General features: G+C 34.6%; 1 protein-coding gene across 1 annotated transcript; it reads right to left on the minus strand.

Annotated features, from left to right (window-relative positions):
* Positions 1–1,238: 1,238 nt before the first annotated feature.
* Positions 1,239–18,565, minus strand: LOC123557035 (deleted in malignant brain tumors 1 protein-like). The gene is made up of 22 exons (XM_053543338.1): positions 18,132–18,565; positions 16,964–17,211; positions 16,375–16,556; positions 15,856–15,956; positions 15,422–15,693; positions 14,951–15,106; positions 14,236–14,276; positions 12,385–12,476; positions 11,906–12,071; positions 11,474–11,557; positions 10,872–11,028; positions 10,433–10,599; positions 8,799–8,949; positions 7,026–7,192; positions 5,799–5,855; positions 5,458–5,614; positions 4,886–5,052; positions 4,432–4,536; positions 3,765–3,967; positions 3,447–3,582; positions 2,678–2,945; positions 1,239–2,025 (listed from the first exon to the last, which is right to left on the minus strand). The coding sequence occupies exons 1-22, from the start codon at positions 18,246–18,248 to the stop codon at positions 1,851–1,853; spliced, it is 3,369 nt and encodes a 1,122-aa protein (XP_053399313.1). The 5' UTR covers positions 18,249–18,565; the 3' UTR covers positions 1,239–1,850.
* Positions 18,566–19,008: the final 443 nt, after the last annotated feature.

Consider the following 19,008-nt stretch of genomic DNA (forward strand, 5'->3'; position numbering starts at 1 on the left):
TTTGAACGTTGTCTGAACATCTGTATTTGAAAAAAATCGTAAGTGCTTAATTATATTACATTTTTGGTATTAATCTGAAAACACTACTAAAACGGTGTGAAAATGCTTATCATTTTATAATACTTTATATTAATTGTGTTTTGTATTTAACAGTTAGTGTTGCTTCCATTGTTTACAAATCATGCCTTTTCAGTTAATTTATGTAAATGTAAATAAATACCAAATAAAACATAATAGTATTTACGTTTAAACTTTATAAATCCAAAAAATTCATACTTTCCATGTAAATCAACTATAAAACCATCCAATACTTTCCTTATTAAAATTATAAAAACAATATCTTTCTACTGATAAAGTCACATTTTAGTTGTAAACAATATGTTACAGTAGTCATGACTAGTTGATCGATATATAGAAATTAATTATAATAATGTACTTGGAAGTAACATCTGTTCTTAGTAACTTAACATGTCAAGACATTAATTCAGAAAGGTTTGTTGCTCTAGAAATATATTCATATCTACACATATACCGTAACCGTGAATATATTGCAAAATGCGTAAAGAAGTGCTGATGTACACCGCATTTGAATTTCCATACAAATACCAGCTGTGTCACAACCTGTACTGTAAAATGCCAACCAAAATACTCTAGATATGCGTTCATTTTAAACTGCATTAATAACTGAACACAAGGGTAAACATAACCAGTACTGAACAAAGCCGTTTCAGGATGGATCTCAGAAATAGATTTGAGCCGCGCCATGAGAAAACCAACATAGTGGCTTTGCGACCAGCATGGATCCAGACCAGCCTGCGCATTCGCGCAGTCTAGTCAGGATCCATGCTGTTCGCTAACGGTTTCCCTAATTGCAATAGGCTTTGAAAGCAAACAGTATGGATCCTGACCAGACTGCGCGGACGCGCAGGCTGGTCTGGATCCATGCTGGTCGCAAAGCCACCAGTTGGTTTTCTCATGGCGCGGCTCATTTAAAGCTGAATGATGTTTGGGTCTTCAGTTCTATCATATTTTAAAAATGAAAAATACGAATAACTTTAGTTGTAGTCAATATCCTGGCTATCAAACATATCAATTGTGACATTTGGGTTTAAAACTGTGCCATCGAAAGTAGATATCAAAGGTCCTTTCAGTGGGTTAGCCAGGAGAGCATTACGGTTTATTGAAAATGTATTTAAGTGACAACAATACACAAACAATTGCGCTGACGCTATTGAAAATGCGATGTAAATTAAGTTTATTTAGATGCCGATGCAAGCAAGCAAAATGATAGACTACAGATATTTCACATCAATTCCTTTCATACATAGGACGAATGTAGTTAATCTAAATAATAAAACAAGCATACAGTAGATCTACAAAATGTAGAATCACTTTGCCATTAACATTCCATTTTTAAGGCTTTAAATTTTATTTTAGTCAAATTAAGCAACTGCAACTGCCCCAAAAGACATTATACACAATTACATGATTAGAAACACTTTCAGTGCTGCATATCAGTTTAATACAATTAAGAAAGACAATCAATAACAATGGATACAGTAATAACTTCAACAATGTTAATACAACTTTCAAATCGAGATAACAATTACCGAAAACAGAAGATAGGGAGTAAGAAAGAAAATGATATAGAATATGTTCATTGTGACAGGCACGTTAAAAACAAAGTCCATATAAGCCTTTCATGAAATTGTTGAGTGAAATACAATTTTTCAATGATTAATCTGTTCTTTAAATGAACACGAATCACACTAGTAAAACAGGATTTCACATTTCCTAAATTATTAGCACAGAAACACAGTTGTGATGTTTTAGGCTTGTTGTTGTTACTTTCATGGATTACATGTCTGCATACACTGTCTTGAATAATCAGAGGAACGACAAAAGATGGCATCACAGAAGACGTAAAGTCCCTCGTGGTTGCTGGTATATTCAAAATCTTCAAACACAAAACGAGTTTCATGGGAAGACTGCGATATGATATGAGTGTTTGAATCCATTTCACACCTAAATGTAAGAGGATATGAATGTAAATATTACATAATGGAATAAACATTGGTGTCGTGCATAGCTCCTTACCTGTTCAATGATGCAAAATGCATTCCTTAATTAAAAGAATAATGTATATACAGCTTTAACCGGCAGATATGAAAGTATACGTTTTTATTTTACCTAAAAGTATGAGGCAGAGTATTCCGAATAGACAACCGGTGTGAAATTATGTTGTCTCACATCGTTTTTCTCACACTGGTCACCAGCTTCTTAATTGTACTATTTGTCTTTAGTTTGGTTACATTATATTCGCTTTATCAATGCCAAAGCCGTATTATGCACAGTGCAAGTTAAAGGAAATCAACCTTTTACGCTCTTTGATGTCATTTTTATTTGAAAATTACTGCTAATTGACGTCACTATATCGGTCTAGTATTTGTTTCTAATAAAGATTATTTGTTAAACAAAAGTGTTCCAGACAATAAGAAAATAATTCTGTCACGCCAGTTTCTTGTAGTTATATAGCAATCGCATCCTCAGTTTACGATATCTCATCCCCTGTAAGAATGTCCCTATCTACAACCCAATGACTAACTTTATCCTTGTAAGTATGCTTCTGACTGAGTGGCTTTAAATTTACTTTTTTCAAAATTATGTTTCGTCTTACCCATTCTTTATAATCTCATATTTCAAATGATCAGATGCGGTTGCCGTTGGCTTTGTGTAGCATGTGTGCACTTTCATTTTGATCGTCCAATCAGATGTGGTACTATACACCTTTACATATACTTTGGTACCCACTGCAACGTGAATAGGATTGCCTTGGATACGGTACATGAAATTTGGGTCAGAGAAGAAGCTCATGTTGACAAAATAATGACTCGATCCAAGTACGGAATCAACAGGATTACTACTGGTGTCATGATGAATATGACCTGAAAAGATATTTAAATGGACAGCTGTCATTCATTATAGAGAAAAGAAGTATATCTAAGGATGCACTGAACAGAACAAGCGCAAAACTCTACAGCTGGGAGCATCGCACCTTGGTCATAAATGCATGTTTCATCATAAAAAAAGTTACAATGCCGTAGTTTATAAATTTATTGTTTAAAAAAAACAGTTTTGTAAATGACATTTCAAAAAGGAGACAAAGCATGAACGAAACAACAATCTATTTGCACAATACTTTTGAAAAAAGTTTGAAACAGGGCCGTAGTATTACAGGACTCTTTGCTTATGGCCATGCTGACTTTGTTACGTGTGAAAATCCGACAGCTTTCATTCAATTTATGTTTTTTTCTAAATTAAACTTAACTGTAAGTATACGAAAGAAGTGTTTCATACGAGTAGAGTATTTTACAGTTGTCTTACAACTTGATATTTTACCTTTAATGTGTTGATGCAGTTATTGGTATTGTAATGTTCAATTGTACCTGAACTTGTTTCGTTTCTGTCTACATCACATTCCACACCAATAGTCCAGTTATAGTGTCTGATAATGAACGAATGGACTGGGTCGCGCTGGGCATAAACCAGTTGATTTCTATACACTAGAACGTTATTCCTTATCTGCAGATAATTTAATTTAATACAATTGTATGTACTGGGTATCATAACAAAAGAAAAAGAAAGTAATTTATTTTTAAACTGTAAAGGACAAAGAGTGTCTAACATTACTACTATTTATCAATAACAATCGGCACGATAATATCAATAATAGTGCAATAAATCCACAGATATGTGAGTTTTACCATTTGGCTGGTGAGACATTCGTGCAATCCTTGATGGAATGTCACAGTATTCCAGCTCTCAACTCCAGTACAACTATTTTCACCGAGATATATGTCCGAAGAAACGGATCCTGGATGGATGTTTCTAAGTAGTGCAAGGTTTACCCTGATGTTCCATCCATTTTCGTTACAACTCACTTGTATCGCATCAGCCAGGCTATACCCTAAAGCAGAGAGGAGCAAGACAGAACTTATTTATCCTTTATCACCATTAAGTTTAATTTTAATTTTACTGTATAAGAATTCCGCTTAACCTAGTGCTAGGGTGGGGATGGGGGCGTGACGGGCTTTGCACAGTTTGTTGCTATGCTTCAAAATGATCTTTTGACTGAGTTTATTTACAATTATATGTTCAGGTAAATATAGTTGCGTACGATCCTTTAACATGTGAAACTGTGCGCATATAGCGATTATCCTCAGTTTCCTATGGTGTCTGTGTGTTACCGCAGTATATGCTATAGATTGTGCGCAGATTATTATGATTAGACTAATAACAGACCATTCATTTTTCATCGACCCGCTATTGCTTGTTTTAAACAAACGTCATACATCGAAAATCACGGAACAACAAAAACGATGATGCTTATTCTTGTATTGAAAAACAAAGGCAATCAATCAGTAAACCTACTTGCAGTAGATAAGTACCATGGTCGGCGTGAACTAGCAGTAACGTAAGATGCGCTTGTGTAATAACCGGAATATCTTGGTAAAGTGATATCTCCGTATCTGTAACCTGGAATATTTTAAAGATGACTTTTAAAATTAATTATCATTCATGTTCTTATGCTTACTAACTATTTGTTGCTGTGACATACAATCATGATTTACAGACTGGCACGTTGTCCTTAAAATATAAAATCATTAAAATGACATGATGCTATATTGGAACATCGCCAGCTTTAAGTCGGCACGATTGTATTCTACGAAAACACTAAAAGTTATAAATGATTTTTGTAAGAACTTATTCACCAGGTTGGTCAGTTAGTACATGTGTGTTTGACTGTTATTGAGGGAGTTATGAATTTTCACACGTCAGGTGAGTCTACATCATATATAAAAGTCATAGACCACACATCAGTTACCATGGCAATCGACTCCAGCGTCTTCCTGATGGCTGCAGTCATTGGTGTACCAGTAAGAAGTCATACATTGTGTGATATCAGACTCGTAACCATTGCAGTTTAAGTTATCAAGAAGTATTCTGCCATTCCCTTCACCGAAATGTGCACTTGAGTAAGGCTCGCCATAACTGAAGTAAAACGGGGAAAACTCATCGGAAGTTCATGATCAAACTGCAACAGTTATCGTCGACCCTAAGCGGATACCTCATGTGCCTCTAAAAATATCTTTATTTCACAGGTAGGTCCTTGCTTTTATCCACATTCTCGAGTAATTGGTAAGAAGCCAAATGGTCAATATTGTAGCAACCTATTGACCTATCGACCGACCAACAGACGATGAGCAAAGCGGGGAATAATTTATGACGCGTATAAACCATACTGATACGTCTGCCAATGATGTAATATTGCTAGCCCCAATGTGGCTTATATGCATCTAAGTAACAATTAATGCTATCCAATGTCTAAAATAATAAATAGAACTTAACGCATCTCACAAAATTGTAAAACCGACTTTAAAACAACAAACTTTTTACCTGTTACCAATATAAAATCCTAACATTTTGCAGATGACCTTGACTGTATCATAATCCACATCATCATCACATATCGTACCCCATGCTCCATTATGATAGATCTCTACACGTCCAGAATAATATGTCGGTCCATTGACAAGTCTTATTGGCGTTTGAACTTTAAATATGATAATTATTTTGTAAGAAATTATAATAGATAAAACAATTTAACCATAAGAGATAACGGTATATAGCTGGAACGGTACTGTTTTAAGCGTAACTGAATATTAGTTGATTCCTTATGTAATACTGCACTATAATATATATAGAAATTTTAAAAGTGTTAACTGAAAAAGATATACCTTCAGTTGTTTCAGCGACGTGGTTGTACCACCAAGGTGAGGTTGTTATTTCATTTGCTGACAAGAGAAACAAACAAAATGAATTTTATCACTTAGAACATATTTAGAAATATCAGTACAAAAGTCTGTTCAATGAGGCAAGACACCTACGAAATATTACAGTAATGTAATTATAGTTTTATCAGGATTTACAAGGAGGATCTTACATGAGAGTCTTATTCCTGTAATTTGACAGGATCTCAGGATTTTCTGCATACAAAACTATTGTTTAAGAGCTACTGAACTTCACAATGCCTAACTTTATTCTCGACAATTGTGTTAATGAAACATTCCTGACATGAAAACTGCATCATAGTCATAACACATATTCTAATTACTTTACAAACAGTACGAGCGCTCCGTGATTTCAGTCAGAAATGCATAGAATCAACCTGTACTCAGTGCAGTCAAATTAATCGTGATCGCGAAATAATCGGGGGGGGGGGGGGGGGGGGGGGGGAATAATTGATACATTGACGGAAACAGACAAACGATCAAAAACTACCGCAATGCAACAAACCACCCTAAGTATATACAGATACTGTATCGTCTGCTCAATATCGGACTTAAATGTTTTGTGAATTTATTGTGCAAACGCAGAACAATCTTATTTTTTTAGCGGAATCATTAGCGGACCTATTTTTCCTGAAGGCGTAAGAACCATGAAAGTACTTAGTTAACAGGAACAATTTGATTGGTAAATCAATTCTTCCATCGTTGCTGATTGGACGAGAGTGCCTTTGAAAGTTTGACGGTGAGATTATTTCGATTGTAAATTCCAACGCCCAAAAAATAAATACGAGGAGTTGACATTTCATTTTTATACGTACGTACATCCCCTATATTAAACAAAGTAGCATTCTTGGACATTATGGAAACCAATAACAAGAGTGACTTTCATCAAACTGAAGTATCGTTGTATTTTATCCACTTAAGGTAATATTTAAAAGTAAAGAAATATACTTATAACAGTATCTTATCGATACCATTGTTACCGACCTTGATGCCATTTTGCAACTTACATCCGATTAACATTCCCCGTAAATGACATACTTTTAGACTAGTTCCAAATAGTTGTCTGGAGGAGTATTGGAAAACAGTCTGACAAAATTATATTAATTATTGTATCTAAATATTCTACATTTCGAAATCAGGACTGTGTGATTTAACTAGTATCGTTTACTTTACCATTGCAATCTATTCCAGCATCTTCACTATGACTGCAGTCATTTGAAAACCAGGGTTTAGTTCTGCAATCCCCAATGTATTGTTCGTAACCATTACAGTCTAGATCATCTAGAGCTATACTACCATTACCTTCTCCAAAGTATGCATTTGAATAAACTTGTGTAAGGCTGGAAAAAAAAATTATGTAAAATCAAAGTGAATGCAAGAATTCAATTCAGTTTAACTAAAATATTCATGGGCAAATACCAATATGAACAGTCATTTTCAAAGGACTTATCCCTTGTAAAAATGAAACCCTACAGCCGCGTATGAATATATGTATGCATATTTGGTATAATACAAAAATGCATTAACAAAACTATACAAATCGACATAGAGAACAACATAAACAATTTGGCATCACTTGCAAACAATAACACCATCGACTTTAACTGTGAACACAAACCCTCCGTGTATCCAAAGTTACAGGACAATATATTATGCCGCCCACGAAATACACGATATGTAATCAAATAGCGAGCGCTGCAACAAATAGTACACAATCATCATAAGGAGCAGCAGGAATATAAAACCTAAACTTGAAGGTTTTCACTTCTGGATTATACTCGAAGCAATTATTAAAATAATATATCAATATACTATTCTGTTTCATATCAAGGATGTATTATCAATATTTTTCTACAATTAAGAATGTGTTCATGTTTTGTAAGCTTAAAAATCATTAGTATCTGAGACACAGAAGAGAAAGAAAAAGCACAGGTCCCCACACTCATTTTTCTTTCATATGACATTTTCTTCCTCCACTGTTTAGGCATTTCTCAGTCTGATTAAAATTATTTCCTATTAACGCTACGCATAGCCTTACTATTTTTAGGAAGATCGAATACTTTAGTCTGACTAGTTATATCTGAAATCAAGTAAAACTGAAAAATGGGGGGTACTTTATAAAACGCAGAATACTGTAAAAGCATTTAATTTCGTGGGCATGAGATTTCGTGGTTTTGGTCAAAACGGCAATTTCGTGGGGATATGAATTCGTGGATTTCAACTTTTGAACATTAAATTAATGGGAATTTTACTTGTTCGTTGGGATTAAATTTCGTGGTTTGACTCAATCACGAAATCCACGAAAATTAGTCCCCCACGAAAATTAATGATTTCACAGTATCCCGTTTCGTGTTAATAGATTTCTAGTCGTTTAGGCCACTATGTATGTATTCAAGATGATATCGGTATTACATAAGCATACATGACACTAACAGATCTCTTTCATTTTTACATGTTAACCATTTTCTTTCAATGGAAAATCGCATTTTAATCTACAAAAATAATCTACAGTTTAGATTTAAAAAGTATTTCGCTGTTTTAATGACAAACAAATATGCTTCAAAAGAAAAAAGCTAGGGTCAGCGTGCAGCTAAAATATACATTTAGAAGAAAAAAAGCCTGTTAAGTCTGGTGGATTTTTTTACTTCCAGTTACTTTTGTTTTTATTGATATTTTTACATAATAAATTGTGCTATTATGAAACTTTTATAATTATGTATATTTGACAACACGCTCGTACATCCTTATGGTCATTGGATTATAATAAATTATAATGTATGTTATCAAAATATCTCCTTCGTTAATGCTAGTATGATATATAGTTCTGTCAAACTGAACATACTGTTCCCGATGAGCAAACTAGAAAAAAAAACGAAAATTGTTTTCAAGAAAATAATCAAACATTTTTGTAAACGTTCAATGTCCATATATACAATAATATAGTACCTGTCTCCATGGTACATTCCTAGTTGTTTGCAGAGTACTCTTGCTTCGTATCTGTCAAATCGGTCATCACAAATTGTTCCCCATTCACCGTTATGGTAAACTTCAACCCGGCCAGAATACATACTGGTTCCATTCACAAGGCGTACTGTAGCTGTAGATAAGTGACATTATTTCATTAAGATACAGAGGTAGCATGTGTATGCATTACACAATACAGTTATAATATTTAACTTATCTACATTGACTTCATATTTCTGACATTCATTTCTTACAATGTTAAATTTGTTTTTAGTTTTTGTTAAGTATCATTTTAGTTTCAGTAGCTATTCGTGAACGCATCTTTCAGTACTATTTAGTTTCCACAGTGAGATATTTCCTTGTGTTTAATTTGTGTATTGCAAACGTTCGCTAAATTTTCTTTGTGATCTAAAAATATTTGAAACAAGAGCTCGTTGAACACGAAATGCCCCCCTTGGTGCATTCATTAATTGCACAAGGACCAGAAATTATTTGCTCACTGTAAACAAAGATTCTACTGTTCTGGTTCAATGTGACCTTGACCTTTGACCTATTGACCTCAAAATCAAGAGGGATCATCTGCTGGTCATGATAAACCTCCCTATAAAGTTTTGTGATTATAGGCCCAAGCGTTCTCAAGTTATTGCCCGGAAAGTGTTTGACTGTTCCGTGTCAATGTGACCTTGACCTTTGGTCTACTGACCTAAAAATCGATAGAGGTCATCTACTTGTCATGACCAATCTCCCTATCAAGTTTTGTGATCCTAGGCCTAGGCGTTCTCAAGTAATCGTCTGGAAACGGTATATTTGTTCCGGGTCACTGTAACCTTGACCTTTGTCCTAATGACTTAAAAATCATTACGGATCATTTGCTGGTCATGACCAACCTCCGTATCAATTTTCTTGATCCTAGGCCCAAGCGTTCTTGAGTTATCGTCCGGAAACAGTTTTATTATTCCTTGTCACTGTGACCTTGACCTTTAACCTACTGATCTCAAAATCAATAGGGGTCATGTGATGACCAACCTCCCTATCAACTTGCATGATCCTAGGTCTAAGCCTTCTTGAGTTATCATCCAGAAACAGCTTAACTGTTTCGGGTCACTGTGACCTTGATCTTTGACCTACTGACCTCAAAATCAATAGGAGTCATCTGTTGGTCATGACCAACCTTCCTTATAACTTTTATGATCTTAAACCAAAGCGTTCTTGAGTTATCATCCGGAAACCGTTTAACTGTTCCGGGTCACTGTGACCTTGACCTTTGACATACTGATCTCAAAATCATTACGGGTTATCTGCTGGTGATGACCAACCTTTCTATTAAACTTTCATGATCCTAGGCCCAAGCATTCTTGAGTTATCATCCGGAAACCGTTTAACTTTTCAGGGTCACTGTGACCTTGACCTTGGGCATACTGATCTCAAAATCAATAGGGGTCATCTGCTGGTGATGTACAACCTTCTTATCTACTTCTATGATCCTAGGTCTAAGCCTTCTTGAGTTATCATCCGGAAACGGATTGGTCTACATTCCGACCGACCGACCGACATCTGCAAAACAATATACCCCTCTTCTTCGAAGGGGGCATAATAAGGGATTGTATTTAATTTACTATGGCATGAGACACCGGCATCCTCCCCATGGCCACAGTTTTCGTGCATCCAGCCAGATGATCTACACTGGTCAATGCTGCTCTCATCTCCATAACATTGTAGGTCATCTAAGACAATTCTTCCAATACCCTGACCGAAATATGCTTGTTGAAACGCTTCTATATCGCTTAAAATGGATTTAAATGTACTTAAGGCTATAGCTGACAAATTTCAAAATTACTGTTTTAGAAACAAAAATGTAAGGTTGAAAGACTTATAACGCCGCTAATGGCTAACTCATATTAACTGCTTTTTTATTACAAGTGCACTGAAACCTAAATTTTACGAATTCTACTTGAAAAAGACTTAACATTTTCCTTACATTATTGTTATACATTTTAAATTACATATATTGCCACTATATATTCAGAATATTATCTTAATTTGGTAATAATTTACCTGTCGTTACTGAGCATTCCTAACATTCGACAAATTACTTCAGCGTCGCGTCGATCGAAACTGTCATCACAAACTGTACCCCATGCTCCACCGTGGTACACTTCTACTCTCCCAGAATACTGATTCGGTCCGTTTACGAGGCGAACAGGGACTTTGTCTAAAACAAATTGTGGACATCATTGTGGTTGTATGAACTGAATCGCAAAGAACTAGTCACAGTTTCTATTGTTGAGGCATACAATCAATTGTTAGTTTCAACCTAATCTAATCAAAACTAAAAACATTTGTTTCTCCTATGGTGTCTTTGTTTAAATGAAATGCTTATCTAAACGTCTGGGACGTTCATAAAAATCACATGTTTGCAGTCTTTGCTTGTTTCTACTATTCAGTCAGGTTTAAGTTTATTTAAGTAAAGTATTATAAAATATATTGAATAATTTACTGACGTTATTTCTTAAAATTAATATAGATGTATGTGCAAATTACAATCGAAAAATATTAACACATATTTTGACTGTCTTTCTCGCATACGGGAGGTCTATCATAATCCTATGATGTATGAGAATAACTGTCTATGCCTATACCCCTTAATTCAACAATACCTGTGTGAAATCTCCAGAAGTATTGGTCATGTATAGCCTCAGAGTCTGATTCGGTTCCGCAGTATGAATTACTCTTTACCACACCTACCAACAGATCAATGCGGTCTTATTTCTGCATAATTATATTCCTGCCGATATCTAATATCTTTTCTAGATAAATGCATTTTTGTAAATTTTATTACACTTTTTTAAATACAAAGTGCCTACAATAAATGTAAGCACAGAGCATAATTGCTTGAAAATACTTCATAAATACATATCGTTATTTTATACAAAAACTTTATTCTTTGAGAAAATTAATTAGAACAATGCACCAAACCAAAACATTTTCACGTTAGAAGCCTTAATTATGTCTACCTAAAAGCAATGCTATAAATATTAAACAGAAACTACTAGATTTCCATTTTTCAAATATGTCTCAATCATTCTCACCGGAATCGAAAAGAAAATAATACGTCTGATTCTCATAAAGAGTGGTTGATGTTCTGAATTCCAAAGAGTGGTTATAAGCCTTTCTGTTTGAAGAGCCAATATTTTCTAATAGAGAACCTCTTTCACTATAAAGTCTGATGTAGGAATATCGGGAACCAGGAGTAAACTGAAATATAATAAAATACGAACACCAATATATGGGCATCGCACATGAATGAAACATATCATTTCTAGATTTACTGTAACTGGCAATTGTCAAAAATGCCTGAAAATAAGCAAACAATAATTTATGTTTGTAAATTACTTTCGTTATAATAAGGTCGCCATTGGTCTGACATGTGGGCGGTGTCCATTTGACATGGACAATGTCATTGTGCTTTAAAGAGCTCAAAAAAATCAAGCAAACAATTTGGCATCATCCATGAAACAAGTAAGAACTAAAGCTTATCAAAATAAAAACTCTATATTGCTGTACTTACTGGTCTGTCTACCCGAACACTCCATTGTCTTTGGTCCGGAGATACCATGCCTGTTGGCCGTTGATAGCCGTCGAGAAAAGTTGGTTTTGAAACTGCAAAATACACTTACATGTTGACTAAGTAATCAAGATTTAAATGTCAATAAGTACAAATACAATTAAGAAATTACGCTTTATCGACGAATTTACAACGTTGTTTGTTGCCCTGCTGTTTAACCGGATGTTTTAATTTGATGCACATGCGCTTTTTGTGTTTGGCAAAAAGACCGCTCAACATTAAGAAAACCTACAAAACCTACTTGGTTAAAGAAAGATGTGTTATTAATAATATCTATTTGAGGTGTTCCGTCTTTTTCCTTAATTTTTGTAAGTCCACAAACAATCCCAAATCTAGATTCACTCACAAAACAAACATATGACGTGTTCCTTAGATTTGAAAATGTCAAATATTTTTCATTTTATCTGCGAACATATTTTTACTTCAAATATACGGGAAATTATTGGCTTATTAACGAGGGATATTCAGAAAAATTTGAGACACACGCTCTTATGTAGAAACTACTACAGGTACAAACTCAATTTTTTCAAGGGTTTCTAAGGGTTTCAGTAGCCATGTACACTGTAAATTTCAACATCATTGTTTTGTTATAGCTAAGTTAAAAGCGTTTTAACGCACAGGTGGCAGTAGCGTACCTAGGATACAGTTTGGGTCCATGTGCCGTATACACTTAAATATATTACAATTATTATGTTTTCTAAGAAAAAAAATGCCACAAAAGTTATTTCGAAATTTTTAGCCCCTGTGGCAATGAGCCATTAGAAAGGTAGATATGAACATTTTTCCAGGTCCGTAATTTTTTTCAAAAAATATTTCTGAACAAATGGTTGACCGTCTTTTGGGCAAATGAATACTCTTTCAGAAAAAATCTTACTTCAAAGCCAAATTGCAAACCTTTTACGCACAGCGTAAATGAAAAAAAAAATACGGACCTGCAAGCAATGTACATGTCAAAATTGTAATATCTACCTTTCCTTTCTAATGGCTCATTGTCACAGAGGCAAAAATTGTCAAGATTACTTTTTGGCATTTTTTAAAAAAAAACATAATAATTGTAACATATTTAAGTGTATATGGCTCAGGACCCATACTGTATCCTAGGTACGCTACTGCCACCTGTGTTTTAACGCACCTTACTTGTATACACTAGTGTTATGTTTCGTAAGAATGGATGATCAATGTAGGAAGGAATTTGGGACCTGCATTAAGATGTGTTGTTCTCTGAACATACCAGCCAATCAGATTTTGCAAGAATTTAAAACTGTTTGCGGTGATTCTTTCCCATCTAAAGCCACTGTTTATAGTTGGGTAATGCTATTTAATAAGGGATAATCTATCTCATGTATGGCACTCTTAAACTTCAGCATCCTGTCATAACATTGCTGCTGTAGCTGTAGCAGACATTGTGGCAGAAGACTCGAGATATACAGTTTCCCAAATAGCTGCATTAGTGGGCATATAATTGGGAAGTGTTCATGAAATTCTGACTAAACACTTGATATTATCGAAGGTATGTTCAAATGGTGAAATGTCGCAAAGCTTCTAAACTCTATGAAAATGCAGCTGAAATTGATTAATGAACTTCTCACCTGGGGTGAGATATTGGTATATTATCTCGAACTTCAAAGGCGGATAAAAAACAAACAATGGCTAAGAAAATGGCAAGAACCACCAATTACCGCCAAAAGAACTCAAAGGTGCAAGCATACTACCAGATATCACAAGTTACCACATCAACGTGATGTGTAGATACTTTAATAGCCAATATGATGTCTAGATAATGTAAATGCATACCTCCAGATAGCAATGTGATGCATCTTTTCTCACTCTGTTGCCTTTTAAAAGATATTTTTAAATCATTATTAAGAATCGTGAATATGTTTATTTTAAAGGTCGTTTTCTTATCACTCGAAAATCAGTTAGTTTCCAAGAATACATTCAGTTTCAAATTAGGAAAGGGGTGTTTAATTATATTACTTTATTTTATGTTTTTCCGTGAAATACTGGAATATGTCAGTGAAATATTAAGGATATTTTCTCTATCTAACTTCGCTGAGTCTGTTCATGAGAGGTAATGGAAAGTGCAGCACGCCCATGCCCCCTAACATCTCCTTAATCAGCATTCTGACTCAATGATCTAAAAGGACCAATGAAGGAACTAAATCGTAGCAATAAATATTGCAGCTATCATAATGCCAGGATAGATGAACGTACAATTCCTATAACCATTAAAGTATACCGTACAAAGTTAATCAATAGTTTTAATGTATGTTCATAATTTAAAACATATACCGCAGAATAGTTAACGATGATGACCAGCTCTGTGAGAATGCTAAGCAGATGCTTATTCCCACATACAAGTGCAAGTATTTTAATCTGCCCACAATAACGGACCCAGTGCATTCTAATGGTGCTCACTTAATAAAACTCCAGCCGAGCCGGTTGCGAAATGAGCATCATTATTATTTATAGACGCAACGTCAACACCAGGTCAAAACCACTGCCTTACCCGGACGTGTCCTTCGCTGTGAAACAAAACACGTTGCTTGTATCATTGATAGCAGTCGGTGTCCATGTGACATTGACCTGCCAAGTGGTTGAATTTATCTGCATTAGCGGTGATTTAACCATCCCAAGTGGTGATATGGTTTTTATCTCTGCAATACTAAACACTTAAAATGTTTAGAAAATTTCAAGTATGTTAAGCATACCAGTGTCTAGTTCTCTAACCACTTAACTGTAATCGTACTAGGATGTTTGGGTATATTACATCAACATACAATCGACCGGGCATGTCATTTGTCTATCATAATTTATCATATCTTTCAAATCATGAAGAACCCGTTATCACGTTATAAACATACTCTACAAGATATTACAAACTGTAATGATAAAGGTACGCTCCATTCGTAATTAAATAGGATGCAGACACATAGAAGACAAAAAAAGGTTTACGAAAAAACTGTAGAAAGTTTCATACCTTCTGTTATATCCCCCCATGTGAGCTGTTATTGATGTTTCAAAAGTTTCATTTTTCCGGACAACAATACAGTCGCCATTTTGTGGCGACGGGTCAATCAGTTCCGGTCTTACTGCACATGAATCACTTGACTGATAAACCTGGACAAGAAACTGTACTGGTATGCTACTGAGAGGTGAGCTATCATACGGATTTGCAAAGTCCTCAACTTGAATGGCCACAGCGTACCAGCCAAGAGAATACAGGGCATCATATGTCAGTGTGCACATATCCTGTATAAAATAAATTTAAAATAAACGCACCTATTTCCAGTCGAAGACATTAGATATGATCTAAATGCTATTCTTTAGCGTATCTATAGATGCTTAAAAGAATCTTCGGAAAAGGTTCCCTGCGAGAAACCAAGGTGTTAAGTTTTAAGAAAAGCTACTCACAGTATCAAGATATGCGTTTGGAAAGGCGTAACAAACATCTGCACACTCGTTACTGTCATTTGCCCAACGACATTTTACGATGTCGTGATCTGGGTCTTTCACTGAAATTTTATTAAATGCATTTAGCTCTAGTGCAAGTTATATATTCCAGTAATTGTTAACTCCTAAATAAATCACAGCCGTTTGTTTGAGTAATATCTTTGATATAACTTTTTTACCTGGATAAATTTGGAAGCATAAGTAACTACTCTATCTTATAAATAGCTATATTCAATATCATTAATTTTCAGACTAAAATTTTAAATGCCTGAACGGGATGAAAAGTACTCCATATCTCCATATAATGTCCTATGCTATGCTTTAAAAATATTGTTAACGGGAAGATACGGCAAATTCAGAATTTTTTACTATGGTAGTTGTTTTATAGATAATAGATAGGTATGTTCATGGTATACATGATTATGTTCTTTAAGTTAGCAAAGCATTAACATTCTGGTAATGTAATGATAAGACAAGTACCTGGTATAGTTATCGTATGGTTGCAGCCATACTGTAACCTCACTATAGGCGTTATTTCTGCTGTAGGTGAGGAATTTATTGTTCCCGTGTCGCGTCTTACATTGAGATTAGCACTGACACGAAGTTTCCAAGAACCATCAGCACCAACATTAAGTGTACTGATCCAGGCAGCACCTTGAAATCTGAAATGTAAAGAACACGGGAATAATGGATTGAAGCGTTATAAGTTGATTCAAAGGTATGGCTTTCATTCAGTGTTACGATGGCGACACAGAATATCGGAACTACATGGTATATACACGCAGGAGATGCAATTCACACACGCATCTCTTTTTATTCTTGTTGAGCGATAACAATGGTTAAAATCTGCCACCATGTCACTTATATGGGAACTCGAACATCTTTGTAAATATATTACGGTTTGCCGAGTGTGTTTCCGGTCACTTCTGACATGATCATTAAGATTTTAATTACTGATCATCTGATGATTTTTAGGATATTACAATTATTATCTGCAGTTGTCAGTTAAAATAAATTGTATGACTAATTGTTGACTACTTCATTGATATTATTCGCGCATTATACGAACCCAAAACTAGCATTTGCGGTGTTAAGTGTTGTGACTATACGCCCTTTTCCAGATGTCCAATCTTCTATTGTACTATAATCTGTACACTGGAAAGATAAGTCACCTAATGTGCCAGAACATCCTTCGAAACATGTAACAGCGCCTTCAGCACGAACAAGTGCACCACTTTGAATAATAGAATCATCGCAACGGAACTGACTGCCATATGTCATTCGCCAGGAGATGCGATAATCAATAATTATTTCATTCTGCAAAATTAATAACATTTTAACTATAAAATATAACAACAAGTTATATACAATGTTATTTCTAAGTCAGCTGTTCAGACTGCTAGTTATCTGAGTTGACAGATACCATGTACTATCCGAAGTATTAGGCAAATGTGGTCTTACTTATTTTTTGATGAAAAAGCATTTCACATGCTATAAAAGTGTGATCTTTTTTTATTTTCTAAATGTGTTACTATAGAATATCTATTCCTGTGCAAATGTCGCAAATGAAAATTAGGTATATATACGTTATGTTACATCGCAATGCCATTTTCCCAACATATAGTCTCTCTAGCTTTGTGCTTACTCGTTTTCTTTCCCTGTTCACTCTCATGAAGGTCACGTCAGAATAAATGCATTAACTGAATAAAATTAATTGAACGGGACTTGTTCATTTGTTTTCGAAGGAGTCATATCAACGATGTTGGAAGGTATTAACCGGTATCTTTTTTTAATATCTAACGAAATACGTTTCGACTTTAGGAACAAGTCAACTCTGTCGTACACAAAACGACTCGTACGCATTTTTTTCTATTATGTTCTTGTTCATTGCATACAAAAATGTATCTTTTCCCTGCAGTATAAAAAGGAACTCTGTGACAAATCATTCGACCCGGCCGAAAGAAAGTAATACATGCAACAATAAATACGTACGTATTATTATCCTTGGAAGCAGATAATTTTGTTTAACGTTTACACTGTATCTCTAAGTCAAGCCATTTATATTTTCTGACTTAAGCACTGTATATTTTTTATCTTATATTTTTCAATCCTTTATCTCGTGAGATATATATCTCTCTTGGAACTATTGTCACAAGAAATACAACTGTTTTGTGTGTATGTAAAGTATTATGCAGAAGAAGACTCTCGGGGGATAAGTACAGAAACAGTTTATATACCTGTCTTGATCCTGGTTTCCAAGATATTATTGCCCCTCTAAAATGGGATGCATTAAGCTCTTGACATATCAGCACTATTCCTACTAGAAGAATTTTCAAACTAAATTCGGTGTCCATTTTGAAATCTGAGTAAGTCCAACATGGAACAGATATTATATAATCAATGAATTATCCTTTATGTAGCAATAATTAGCCAATCAGCGGCGCATTATCATTATCAAATGTTCAGATACAATCCCATGTTTAAGTGTTTTGTTTTTCTTTCTTTTTTATCTTTCGCAGTGTACTTTAAAAACTAGGATCATTTTGGTACAAGTAAAATATGCACTGATATATCAATAAATACATTAAAAACAATTCACAGCATTATATAACGCCACATTATCGTATAAATTGTATAGAATCATGTTTTTCATGTATACATTAGTTTTATGAAACGCTGTTTTGTAACCGATATATTACGTATTGTCCTATTGTTCAATGGTCATATAATACGTTTATTAAATATCTCAAAGAAATATACATGCATTAGTAGTTACTGTATTAAATGACAGCAGGTATAATTTTAAATAAATACAGATCCCTATCAACAGCATCTGTCTTCTGGCGATTAAATCTAACAATGCAGCATGACAAGAACGGGTACTTTTCCATGTACAGTTCATTGCCCAAGAGGGATTCGTACCCAAAACTTGCAATGGTAAGAAGAAATAGAACAACGCCACAGGAAAATCGGGCAAACAGCTTCTTCTTGCAGCATATAAAAAAGAATCATATGTTTTATATTCGACCGTTGCCATGCAAACTTCCTTCTGATAAGAAAGTGTGTTTTAAATAGAAAGAACTCCATTAAATCCATAAAGAACATGCCGACGAT

Source organism: Mercenaria mercenaria, chromosome 5 (genome assembly GCF_021730395.1).
Source record: "Mercenaria mercenaria strain notata chromosome 5, MADL_Memer_1, whole genome shotgun sequence".
Lineage (NCBI taxonomy): Eukaryota > Metazoa > Mollusca > Bivalvia > Venerida > Veneridae > Mercenaria > Mercenaria mercenaria.

What these genes read in the sequence shown, in the direction of transcription:
- LOC123557035 (XM_053543338.1), bottom strand. Translation starts at nt 18,248, where the DNA reads ATGGACACCGAATTTAGTTTGAAAATTCTTCTAGTAGGAATAGTGCTG. An exon ending in ACAGCGAAGGACACGTCCGG is followed by an intron (nt 14,277 to 14,950) that starts GTAAGGCAGTGG and finishes ATCTTTTAAAAG; the next exon opens with GCAACAGAGTGAGAAAAGAT. An exon ending in CAGAAACGAAACAAGTTCAG is followed by an intron (nt 2,946 to 3,446) that starts GTACAATTGAAC and finishes ATATCTTTTCAG; the next exon opens with GTCATATTCATCATGACACC.